The sequence below is a fragment of the Coregonus clupeaformis genome, chromosome 1 (genome assembly GCF_020615455.1).
Source record: "Coregonus clupeaformis isolate EN_2021a chromosome 1, ASM2061545v1, whole genome shotgun sequence".
Lineage (NCBI taxonomy): Eukaryota > Metazoa > Chordata > Actinopteri > Salmoniformes > Salmonidae > Coregonus > Coregonus clupeaformis.
The window spans coordinates 97,123,498-97,136,724 of record NC_059192.1 but is presented as its reverse complement, the minus strand read 5'-3'; the positions used below and the strand labels follow the sequence as shown (position 1 = coordinate 97,136,724).

The window sequence follows — 13,227 nt, the reverse complement described above, 5'->3', positions numbered from 1 at the left end:
AGGAGGAGAAGAGTTGGGTCAAGTTTTTCTTCTTCTGGTTTTATATATATATATATATATATATATATATATATATATATATATATATATATATATATATATATATATATATATATATATATATATATCTGGCACCCTCTTGAGGCACCAAACCGTAAGCTTAAAGCATCAGACAAGCTCAATGCTTATAGTTGATTTTATTAAAACACATAAGGTGTGTCTATATATGGACAAATACATAACTTTCTGTCGACCAATATTTTTTTGGGTCGGGGACAGCCTTATTTCCAACAGAGACAAATTCACCTTTCAGCAGGACAATAACCTAAAACACAAGGTGAAATCTACACTGGAGTTGTCTTGTTAGTATTCTGTCCTACATGATGTCTTGTTAGTATGTTGTCTTGTTAGTATGCTGTCCTACATGTTGTCTTGTTAGTATGTTGTCTTGTTAATATGGTGTCCCACATGTTGTCTTGTTGGTATGTTGTCCTACATGATGTCTTGTTAGTATGCTGTCCTACATGTTGTCTTGTTAGTGTGCTGTCCTACATGTTGTCTTGTTAGCATGTTATCTTGTTAGTATTGTGTCCTACATGATGTCTTGTTAGTATGTTTTCTTGTTAGTATGCTGTCCTACATTTTGTCTTGTTAGAATGTTGTCAAGTTAGTATGCTGTCCTACATGTTGTCTTGTTAGTATGCTGTCCTACATGATGTTTTCTTAGTATGCTGTCCTACATGATGTCTTGTTAGTATGCTGTCATGCATGTTGTCTTGTTAGTATGTTGTCTTGTTAGTATGGTGTCCTACATGTTGTCTTGTTAGTATGTTGTCCTACAAGATGTCTTGTTAGTATTCTGTCCTACATGATGTCTTGTTAGTATTTTGTCCTAAATGATGTCTTGTTAGTATTCTGTCCTACATTATGTCTTGTTAGTATGTTGTCCTACATGATGACTTGTTAGTATGCTGTCCTACATGTTGTCTTGTTAGTATGCTTTCCTACATGTTGTCTTGTTAGTATGTTGTCTTGATAGTATGGTGTCCTACATGTTGTCTTGTTGGTATGTTGCCCTACATGATGTCTTGTTAGAATGTTGTCCTACATGATGTCTTGTTAGTATTCTGTCCTACATGATGTCTTGTTAGTATGTTGTCTTACATGATGTCTTGTTAGTATTCTGTCCTACATGATGTCTTGTTAGTATTTTGTCTTGTTAGTATGCTGTCCTACATGTTGTCTTGTTAGTATGTTGTCTTGTTAGTATGGTGTCCTACATGTTGTCTTGTTAGTATGTTGTCCTACATGATGTCTTGTTAGTATTCTGTCCTACACGATGTCTTGTTGGTATGTTGTCCTACATGATGTCTTGTTAGTATGTTGTCCTACATGATGTCTTGTTAGTATTCTGTCCTACATGACGTCTTGTTAGTATTCTGTCCTACATGATGTCTTGTTAGTATGTTGTCTTGTTAGTATGCTGTCCTACATGTTGTCTTGTTAGGATGTTGTCTTGTTAGTATGGTGTCCTACATGTTGTCTTGTTGGTATGTTGTCCTACATGATGTCTTGTTAGTATGCTGTCCTACATGTTGTCTTGTTACCAAGATGACATTGTATGTTCCTGAGTGGCCTACATAGAGTTTTGACTTAAATCGGCTTGAAAATCTATGGCAAGATATGAAAATGGCTGTCTTGCAATGATCAACAACCAACTTGACAGAGCTTGAAGAATTTAAAAAAGAATAATGTGCAAATATTGTACAATCCAGGTGTGCAAAACTCTTAGAGACTTACCCAGAAAGATTCACAGCTGTAATCGCTGCCAAAAGTGATTCTAACATGTATTGACTCGGGTGTGAATACTTATGTAAATGAGATATTTCTGTATTTCATTTTCAATACATTTGCAAACATTTCTAAAAACATGTTTTCACTTGTCATAATGGTATATCGTGTGTAGAAGGGTGAGAAAAAGAATATATTTAATCCATTTTGAATTCAGGCTGTAACAAAACAAAATGTGGAATAAGTCAAGGGGTATGAATACTTTCTGAAGGCACTGGATGCCATGAGAAAGCACACGTAAAAAGCTTTGTTTCACAGCACACTTAAGCACATAGACTTTTTATACTGTTATGTATCTGACCCAGGTCTGTCTTGTTGCAGTATGTTGGATTGTCTGAGGTGCACTTACACTGGATAGCCCGGAGGCAGGGTATGAGTGTGGGGCTGCTGGGGGGGCTGGTGTTGTTCAGACTCCTCCTGTCCATGGAGGGTGACGCCTGCACCGTGATGTTGTGCTGGAAATCTAGAAAACAGAGACACAGGCCAGGGTGGTTGGTCACTTTGACCATTGGTGTAATCTCTCGTGGACAGACTACGTAACATAAATGGTATTGTAACGTCTGTGAAAAGACTGGTATGCGACGACCAACGAGTAACAATAGTTCCGTTTAGGGGGGTGGAGAGTCTTGTTAGTATGTTGTCTTGTTAGTATGCTGTCCTACATGATGTCTTGTTAGTATGCTGTCCTACATGATGTCTTGTTAGTATGCTGTCCTAAATGTTGTCTTGTTAGTATGCTGTCCTACATGTTGTCTTGTTAGTGTGTTGTCTTGTTAGTATGTTGTCCTACATGATGTCTTGTTCGTATGTTGTCTTGTTAGTATGCTGTCCTACATTTTGTCTTGTTAGTATGTTGTCAAGTTAATATGCTGTCCTACATGTTGTCTTGTTAGTATGCTGTCCTACATGATGTTTTCTTAGTATGCTGTCATGCATGTTGTCTTGTTAGTATGTTGTCTTGTTAGTATGGTGTCCTACATGTTGTCTTGTTAGTATGTTGTCCTACATGATGTCTTGATAGTATTCTGTCCTACATGATGTCTTGTTAGTATGTTGTCCTAAATGATGTCTTGTTGTCCTAAATGATGTCTTGTTAGTATTCTGTCCTACATTATGTATTGTTAGTATGTTGTCCTACATGATGTCTTGTTAGTGTGTTGTCCTACATAATGTCTTGTTAGTATTCTGTCCTACATGATGTCTTGTTAGTATGTTGTCTTGTTAGTATGCTGTCCTACATGTTGTCTTGTTAGTGTGTTGTCTTGTTAGTATGGTGTCCCACATGTTGTCTTGTTAGTATGTTGTCCTACATGATGTCTTGTTAGTATGCTGTCCTACATGTTGTCTTGTTAGTATTTTGTCTTGTTAGTATGCTGTCCTACATTTTGTCTTGTTAGTATGTTGTCAAGTTAATATGCTGTCCTACATGTTGTCTTGTTAGTATGCTGTCCTACATGATGTTTTCTTAGTATGCTGTCATGCATGTTGTCTTGTTAGTATGTTGTCTTGTTAGTATGGTGTCCTACATGTTGTCTTGTTAGTATGTTGTCCTACATGATGTCTTGATAGTATTCTGTCCTACATGATGTCTTGTTAGTATGTTGTCCTAAATGATGTCTTGTTGTCCTAAATGATGTCTTGTTAGTATTCTGTCCTACATTATGTATTGTTAGTATGTTGTCCTACATGATGTCTTGTTAGTGTGTTGTCCTACATAATGTCTTGTTAGTATTCTGTCCTACATGATGTCTTGTTAGTATGTTGTCTTGTTAGTATGCTGTCCTACATGTTGTCTTGTTAGTGTGTTGTCTTGTTAGTATGGTGTCCCACATGTTGTCTTGTTAGTATGTTGTCCTACATGTTGTCTTGTTAGTATGCTGTCCTACATGTTGTCTTGTTAGTATTTTGTCTTGTTAGTATGCTGTCCTACATTTTGTCTTGTTAGCATGTTGTCTTGATATTATGGTGTCCTTCATGTTGTCTTGTTGGTATGTTGTCCTACATGATGTCTTGTTAGTATGCTGTCCTACATGATGTCTTGTTAGTATGTTGTCTTACATGATGTCTTGTTAGTATTCTGTCCTACATGATGTCTTGTTAGTATTCTGTCCTACATGATGTCTTGTTAGTATTCTGTCCTACATGATGTCTTGTTAGTATGTTGTCTTGTTAGTATGCTGTCCTACATGTTGTCTTGTTAGTATGTTGTCTTGTTAATATGGTGTCCCACATGTTGTCTTGTTGGTATGTTGTCCTACATGATGTCTTGTTAGTATGCTGTCCTACATGTTGTCTTGTTAGTGTGCTGTCCTACATGTTGTCTTGTTAGCATGTTATCTTGTTAGTATTGTGTCCTACATGATGTCTTGTTAGTATGTTTTCTTGTTAGTATGCTGTCCTACATTTTGTCTTGTTAGAATGTTGTCAAGTTAGTATGCTGTCCTACATGTTGTCTTGATAGTATGGTGTCCTACATGATGTTTTCTTAGTATGCTGTCCTACATGATGTCTTGTTAGTATGCTGTCATGCATGTTGTCTTGTTAGTATGTTGTCTTGTTAGTATGGTGTCCAACATGTTCTCTTGTTAGTATGTTGTCCTACATGATGTCTTGTTAGTATTCTGTCCTACATGATGTCTTGTTAGTATTCTGTCCTACATTATGTCTTGTTAGTATGTCTGTCCTACATTATGTCTTGTTAGTATGTTGTCCTACATGATGTCTTGTTAGTATGCTGTCCTACATGTTGTCTTGTTAGTATGCTGTCCTACATGTTGTCTTGTTAGTATGCTGTCTTGATAGTATGGTGTCCTACATGTTGTCTTGTTGGTATGTTGTCCTACATGATGTCTTGTTAGTATTATGTCCTACATGTTGTCTTGTTAGTATGTTGTCCTACATGATGTCTTGTTAGTATGTTGTCTTGTTAGTATGCTGTCCTACATGATGTCTTGTTAGTATGTTGTCTTGTTAGTATACTGTCCTACATGTTGTCTTGTTAGTATGTTGTCTTGTTAGTTTGGTGTCCTACATGTTGTCTTGTTAGTATGCTGTCCTACATGATGTCTTGTTAGTGTGTTTTCTTGTTAGTATGCTGTCCTACATGATTTCTTGTTAGTATGTTGTCCTACATGATGTCTTGTTAGTATGTTGTCCTATATGATGTCTTGTTAGTATTCTGTCCTACATGATGTCTTGTTAGTATGTTGTCTTACATGATGTCTTGTTAGTATTTTGTCCTACATGATGTCTTGTTAGTATGTTGTCTTGTTAGTATGCAGTCCTACATGTGGTCCCCGACTGAGCAGTGGTCTAAGGCACTGCAGCGCAGTGCTAGCTGTGCCACTAGAGATCCTGGTTCGAATCCAGGCTCTGTCGTAACTGTCGCACCGGAGACCCATGGGCCGCACATTGTCCCACGTCGTCTAGTGTAGGAGGAATGGCCGGCAAGGTGTGTAGCTCAGTTGGTAGAGCATGGCTTGCAACGCCAGGGTTGTGGGTTTGATTCCCACGGGGACCTTAAATTATGTATGCACTCACTACTGTAAGTCGCTCTGGATAAGCGTTTGCTAAATGACTATGTTGTCTTGTTAGTATGGTGTCCTACATGTTGTCTTGTTGGTATGTTGTCCTACATGATGTCTTGTTAGTATTCTGTCCTACATGATGTCTTGTTAGTATTCTGTCCTACATTATGTCTTGTTAGTATGTTGTCTTACATGATGTCTTGTTAGTATTCTGTCCTACATGATGTCTTGTTAGTATGTTGTCTTGTTAGTATGCTGTCCAACATGATGTCTTGTTAGTATGTTGTCCTACATGATGTCTTCTTAGTATGCTGTCCTACATGTTGTCTTGTTAGTATGCTCTCCTACATGATGTCTTGTTAGTATGCTGTCCTACATGTTTTCTTGTTAGTATGCTGTCATGCATGTTGTCTTGTTAGTATGTTGTCTTGTTAGTATGGTGTCCTACATGTTGTCTTGTTAGTATGTTGTCCTACATGATGTCTTGTTAGTATTCTGTGCTACATGTTGTCTTGTTAGTATGTTGTCCTACATGATGTCTTCTTAGTATGCTGTCCTACATGTTGTCTTGTTAGTATGCTCTCCTACATGATGTCTTCTTAGTATGCTGTCCTACATGTTTTCTTGTTAGTAGGCTGTCATGCATGTTGTCTTGTTAGTATGTTGTCTTGTTAGTATGGTGTCCTACATGTTGTCTTGTTAGTATGTTGTCCTACATGATGTCTTGTTAGTATTCTGTCCTACATGATGTCTTGTTAGTATGTTGTCCTAAATGATGTCTTGTTGTCCTAAATGATGTCTTGTTAGTATTCTGTCCTACATGATGTCTTGTTAGTATGTTGTCCTACATGATGTCTTGTTAGTGTGTTGTCCTACATAATGTCTTGTTAGTATTATGTCCTACATGATGTCTTGTTAGTATGTTGTCTTGTTAGTATGTTGTCCTACATGATGTCTTGTTAGTATGTTGTCCTACATGATGTCTTGTTAGTATGCTGTCCTGCATTTTGTCTTGTTAGTATGCTGTCCTATATGTTATCTTGTTAGTATGTTGTCTTGTTGGTATGTTGTCCTACATGATGTCTTGTTGGTATGTTGTCCTACATGATGTCTTGTTAGTATGTTGTCCTACATGATGACTTGTTAGTATGTTGTCTTACATGATGTCTTGTTAGTATTCTGTCCTACATGACGTCTTGTTAGTATTCTGTCCTACATGATGTCTTGTTAGTATGTTGTCTTGTTAGTATGCTGTCCTACATGTTGTCTTGTTAGGATGTTGTCTTGTTAGTATGGTGTCCTACATGTTGTCTTGTTGGTATGTTGTCCTACATGATGTCTTGTTAGTATGCTGTCCTACATGTTGTCTTGTTAGTATGCTGTCTTGATAGTATGGTGTCCTACATGTTGTCTTGTTGATATGTTGTCCTACATGATGTCTTGTTAGTATGTCTGTCCTACATGTTGTCTTGTTAGTATGTTGTCCTACATGATGTCTTGTTAGTATTCTGTCCTACATTATGTCTTGTTAGTATGTTGTCCTACATGATGTCTTGTTAGTGTGTTGTCTTGTTAGTATTCTGTCCTACATGATGTCTTTTTAGTATGTTGTCTTGTTAGTATGCTGTCCTACATGTTGTCTTGTTAGTATGTTGTCCTACATGATTTTGTTAGTATGGTGTCCTACATGTTGTCTTGTTAGTATGCTGTCCTACATGATGTCTTCTTAGTATGCTGTCCTACATGTTGTCTTGTTAGTATGCTGTCCTACATGTTGTCTTGTTAGTATGTTGTCTTGTTAGTATGGTGTCCTACATGTTGTCTTGTTAGTATGTTGTCCTACATGATGTCTTGTTAGTATGCTGTCCTACATGATGTCTTGTTAGTATGTTGTCCTACATGATGTCTTGTTAGTATGCTGTCCTACATGTTGTCTTGTTAGTATGCTGTCCTACATGATGTCTTGCTTAGTATGCTGTCCTACATGTTGTCTTGTTAGTATGCTGTCCTGCATGTTGTCTTGTTAGTATGTTGTCTTGTTAGTATGGTGTCCTACATGTTGTCTTGTTAGTATGTTGTCCTACATGATGTCTTGTTAGTATGCTGTCCTACATGTTGTCTTGTTAGTATTTCTGTCCTACATGATGTCTTGTTAGTATTTGTCTATGTCTTGTTAGTATGCTGTCCTACATGTTGTCTTGTTAGTATGTCCCTGATGTCTTGTTAGTATTCTGTCCTACATGATGTCTTGTTAGTATGTTGTCTTGTTAGTATGCTGTCCTACATGATGTCTTGTTAGTATGTTGTCCTACATGATGTCTTGTTAGTATGCTGTCCTACATGTTGTCTTGTTAGTATGCTGTCCTGTTATCTTGTTAGTATGTTGTCTTGATAGTATGGTGTCCTACATGTTGTCTTGTTGGTATGTTGTCCTACATGATGTCTTGTTAGTATGTTGTCCTACATGATGTCTTGTTAGTATGTTGTCCTACATGATGTCTTGTTAGTATTCTGTCCTACATGACGTCTTGTTAGTATTCTGTCCTACATGATGTCTTGTTAGTATGTTGTCTTGTTAGTATGCTGTCCTACATGTTGTCTTGTTAGTATGTTGTCTTGTTAGTATGGTGTCCTACATGTTGTCTTGTTGGTATGTTGTCCTACATGATGTCTTGTTAGTATGCTGTCCTACATGTTGTCTTGTTAGTATGCTGTCTTGATAGTTTTACATGTTGTCTTGTTAGTATGTTGTCCTTGTTAGTATTGTGTCCTACATGTTGTCTTGTTAGTATGTTGTCTTGTTAGTATGCTGTCCTACATTTTGTCTTGTTAGTATGTTGTCAAGTTAATATGCTGTCCTACATGTTGTCTTGTTAGTATGCTGTCCTACATGATGTCTTTCTTAGTATGCTGTCATGCATGATGTCTTGTTAGTATGTTGTCTTGTTAGTATGGTGTCCTACATGTTGTCTTGTTAGTATGTTGTCCTACATGTTGTCTTGTTAGTATGCTGTCCTACATGATGTCTTGTTAGTATGTTGTCCTAAATGATGTCTTGTTTAATAGTATTCTGTCCTACATTATGTCTTGTTAGTATGTTGTCCTACATGATGTCTTGTTAGTGTGTCTGTCCTACATAATGTCTTGTTAGTATTCTGTCCTACATGTTGTCTTGTTAGTATGTTGTCTTGTTAGTATGCTGTCCTACATGTTGTCTTGTTAGTGTGTTGTCTTGTTAGTATGGTGTCCTACATGTTGTCTTGTTGGTATGTTGTCCTACATGATGTCTTGTTAGTATGTTGTCCTACATGTTGTCTTGTTAGTATGCTGTCCTACATGTTGTCTTGTTAGTATGTTGTCTTGTTATTATGGTGTCCTACATGTTGTCTTGTTAGTATGTTGTCCTACATGTTGTCTTGTTAGTATGTTGTCCTACATGATGTCTTGTTAGTATGTTGTCCTACATGATATCTTGTTAGTATGCTGTCCTACATGATGTCTTGTTAGTATGTTCTGTCTTGTTAGTATTCTGTCCTACATGATGTCTTGTTAGTATGTTGTCTTGTTAGTATGCTGTCCTACATGTTGTCTTGTTAGTATGTTGTCTTGTTAGTATGCTGTCCTACATGTTGTCTTGTTGGTATGCTGTCCTACATGATGTCTTGTTAGTATGCTGTCCTACATGATGTCTTGTTAGTATGCTGTCCTACATGTTGTCTTGTTAGTATGTTGTCTTGTTAGTATTGTGTCCTACATGATGTCTTGTTAGTATGTTGTCTTGTTAGTATGCTGTCCTACATGTTGTCTTGTTAGCATGTTGTCAAGTTATATGCTGTCCTACATGATGTCTTGTTAGTATGCTGTCCTACATGATGTCTTGTTAGTATGCTGTCCTACATGATGTCTTGTTAGTATGCTGTCCTACATGATGTCTTGTTAGTATGCTGTCCTGCATGTTGTCTTGTTAGTATGCTGTCCTACATGTTGTCTTGTTAGTATGTTGTCTTGTTAGTTTGGTGTCCTACATGTATGTCTTGTTGGTATGACGTTGTCCTACATGATGTCTTGTTAGTATGCTGTCCTACATGATGTCTTGTTAGTATGTTGTCTTACATGATGTCTTGTTAGTATTCTGTCCTACATGATGTCTTGTTAGTATTCTGTCCTACATGATGTCTTGTTAGTATGTTGTCTTGTTAGTATGCTGTCCTACATGTTGTCTTGTTAGTATGTTGTCCTACATGATCTTGTTAGTATGCTGTCCTACATGTTGTCTTGTTAGTATGTTGTCCTACATGATGTCTTGTTAGTATGCTGTCCTACATGTTGTCTTGTTAGTATGCTGTCTTGTTAGTATGGTGTCCTACATGTTGTCTTGTTAGTATGTTGTCCTACATGATGTCTTGTTAGTATGCTGTCCTACATGTTGTCTTGTTAGTATGTTGTCCTACATGATGTCTTCTTAGTATGCTGTCCACATGTTGTCTTGTTAGTATGCTGTCCTACATGATGTCTTGTTAGTATGCTGTCCTACATGTTGTCTTGTTAGTATGCTGTCATGCATGTTGTCTTGTTAGTATGTTGTCTTGTTAGTATGGTGTCCTACATGTTGTCTTGTTAGTATGTTGTCCTACATGATGTCTTGTTAGTATTCTGTCCTACATGATGTCTTGTTAGTATGTTGTCCTACATGATGTCTTGTTAGTATGCTGTCCTACATTATGTCTTGTTAGTATGTCTGTCCTACATGATGTCTTGTTAGTGTGTTGTCTTGTTAGTATGCTGTCCTACATGTTGTCTTGTTAGTATGTTGTCTTGTTAGTATGTTGTCCTACATGTTGTCTTGTTAGTATGTTGTCCTACATGATGTCTTGTTAGTATGTTGTCCTACATGTTGTCTTGTTAGTATGCTGTCCTACATGTTGTCTTGTTAGTATGTTGTCTTGTTAGTATGGTGTCCTACATGTTGTCTTGTTGGTATGTTGTCCTACATGATGTCTTGTTAGTATGTTGTCCTACATGATGTCTTGTTAGTATGTTGTCCTACATGATGTCTTGTTAGTATTCTGTCCTACATGACGTCTTGTTAGTATTCTGTCCTACATGATGTCTTGTTAGTATGTTGTCTTGTTAGTATGCTGTCCTACATGTTGTCTTGTTAGTATGTTGTCTTGTTAGTATGGTGTCCTACATGTTGTCTTGTTGGTATGTTGTCCTACATGATGTCTTGTTAGTATGCTGTCCTACATGTTGTCTTGTTAGTATGCTGTCCTACATGATGTCTTGTTAGCATGTTGTCTTGTTAGTATTGTGTCCTACATGATGTCTTGTTAGTATGTTGTCTTGTTAGTATGCTGTCCTACATTTTGTCTTGTTAGTATGTTGTCTTTGCTGTCCTACATGTTGTCTTGTTAGTATGCTGTCCTACATGATGTCTTGTTAGTATGCTGTCCTACATGATGTCTTGTTAGTATGCTGTCCTGCATGATGTCTTGTTAGTATGTTGTCTTGTTAGTATGGTGTCCTACATGTTGTCTTGTTAGTATGTTGTCCTACATGATGTCTTGTTAGTATGCTGTCCTACATGATGTCTTGTTAGTATGCTGTCCTACATGATGTCTTGTTAGTATGCTGTCCTACATGATGTCTTGTTAGTATGCTGTCCTACATGATGTCTTGTTAGTATGCTGTCCTACATGTTGTCTTGTTAGTATGTTGTCTTGTTAGTATGGTGTCCTACATGTTGTCTTGTTAGTATGTTGTCCTACATGATGTCTTGTTAGTATGTTGTCCTTATATGATGTCTTGTTAGTATGCTGTCCTCATTATGTCTTGTTAGTATGTTGTCCTACATGATGTCTTGTTAGTATGGTGTCCTACATGTTGTCTTGTTAGTATGTTGTCCTACATGATGTCTTGTTAGTATTCTGTGCTACATGATGTCTTGTTAGTATGCTGTCTTGATAGTATGGTGTCCTACATATTGTCTTGTTGATATGTTGTCCTACATGATGTCTTGTTAGTATGCTGTCTTGATAGTATGGTGTCCTACATATTGTCTTGTTGATATGTTGTCCTACATGATGTCTTGTTAGTATTCTGTCCTACATGATGTCTTGTTAGTATGTTGTTTTACATGATGTCTTGTTAGTGTGTTGTCTTGTTAGTATTCTGTCCTACATGATGTCTTGTTAGTATGTTGTCTTGTTAGTATGCTGTCCTACATTTTGTCTTGTTAGTATGTTGTCTTGTTAGTTTGGTGTCCTACATGTTGTCTTGTTAGTATGCTGTCCTACATGATGTCTTGTTAGTGTGTTTTCTTGTTAGTATGCTGTCCTATATGATTTCTTGTTAGTATGGTGTCCTACATGTTGTCTTGTTGGTATGTTGTCCTACATGATGTCTTGTTAGTATGCTGTCCTACATGTTGTCTTGTTAGTATGCTGTCTTGATAGTATGGTGTCCTACATGTTGTCTTGTTGATATGTTGTCCTACATGATGTCTTGTTAGTATGCTGTCTTGTTAGTATGGTGTCCTACATGTTGTCTTGTTGATATGTTGTCCTACATGATGTCTTGTTAGTATTCTGTCCTACATGATGTCTTGTTAGTATGTGTTTTACATGATGTCTTGTTAGTGTGTTGTCTTGTTAGTATTGTGTCCTACATGATGTCTTGTTAGTATGTTGTCTTGTTAGTATGCTGTCCTACATTTTGTCTTGTTAGTATGTTGTCAAGTTAGTTGCTGTCCTACATGTTGTCTTGTTAGTATGCTGTCCTACATTATGTCTTGTTAGTATTCTGTCCTACATGATGTCTTGTTAGTATGCTGTCATGCATGATGTCTTGTTAGTATGTTGTCTTGTTAGTATGGTGTCTGTTAGTATGTTGTCCTACATGATGTCTTGTTAGTATGTTGTCTTGTTAGTATGCTGTCCTACATGTTGTCTTGTTAGTATGTTGTCTTGTTAGTATGGTGTCCTACATGTTGTCTTGTTAGTATGTTGTCCTACATGATGTCTTGTTAGTATTCTGTCCTACACGATGTCTTGTTGGTATGTTGTCCTACATGATGTCTTGTTAGTATGTTGTCCTACATGATGTCTTGTTAGTATTCTGTCCTACATGACGTCTTGTTAGTATTCTGTCCTACATGATGTCTTGTTAGTATGTTGTCTTGTTAGTATGCTGTCCTACATGTTGTCTTGTTAGGATGTTGTCTTGTTAGTATGGTGTCCTACATGTTGTCTTGTTGGTATGTTGTCCTACATGATGTCTTGTTAGTATGCTGTCCTACATGTTGTCTTGTTAGTATGCTGTCTTGATAGTATGGTGTCCTACATGTTGTCTTGTTGATATGTTGTCCTACATGATGTCTTGTTAGTATGCTGTCTTTATAGTATGGTGTCCTACATGTTGTCTTGTTGATATGTTGTCCTACATGATGTCTTGTTAGTATTCTGTCCTACATGATGTCTTGTTAGTATGTGTTTTACATGATGTCTTGTTAGTGTGTTGTCTTGTTAGTATTGTGTCCTACATGATGTCTTGTTAGTATGTTGTCTTGTTAGTATGCTGTCCTACATTTTGTCTTGTTAGTATGTTGTCAAGTTAATATGCTGTCCTACATGTTGTCTTTTTAGTATACTGTCCTACATGATGTTTTCTTAGTATGCTGTCCTACATGATGTCTTGTTAGTATGCTGTCATGCATGTTGTCTTGTTAGTATGTTGTCTTGTTAGTATGGTGTCCAACATGTTCTCTTGTTAGTATGTTGTCCTACATGATGTCTTGTTAGTATGTTGTCCTACATGATGTCTTGTTAGTATGCTGTCCTACATGTTGTCT

General features: G+C 37.0%; 1 protein-coding gene across 1 annotated transcript in view; it reads right to left on the bottom strand.

The window, feature by feature from the left end:
- Positions 1-13,227, bottom strand: part of LOC121570578 (mitogen-activated protein kinase kinase kinase 21-like) — an 86,017-nt gene that overhangs the window by 16,360 nt on the left and 56,430 nt on the right. The window contains exon 6 of the mRNA XM_041882080.2: positions 2,201-2,314. Within this exon, the coding sequence (XP_041738014.2) occupies positions 2,201-2,314 (114 nt within the window). The remainder of the gene's footprint in view (positions 1-2,200; positions 2,315-13,227) is intronic.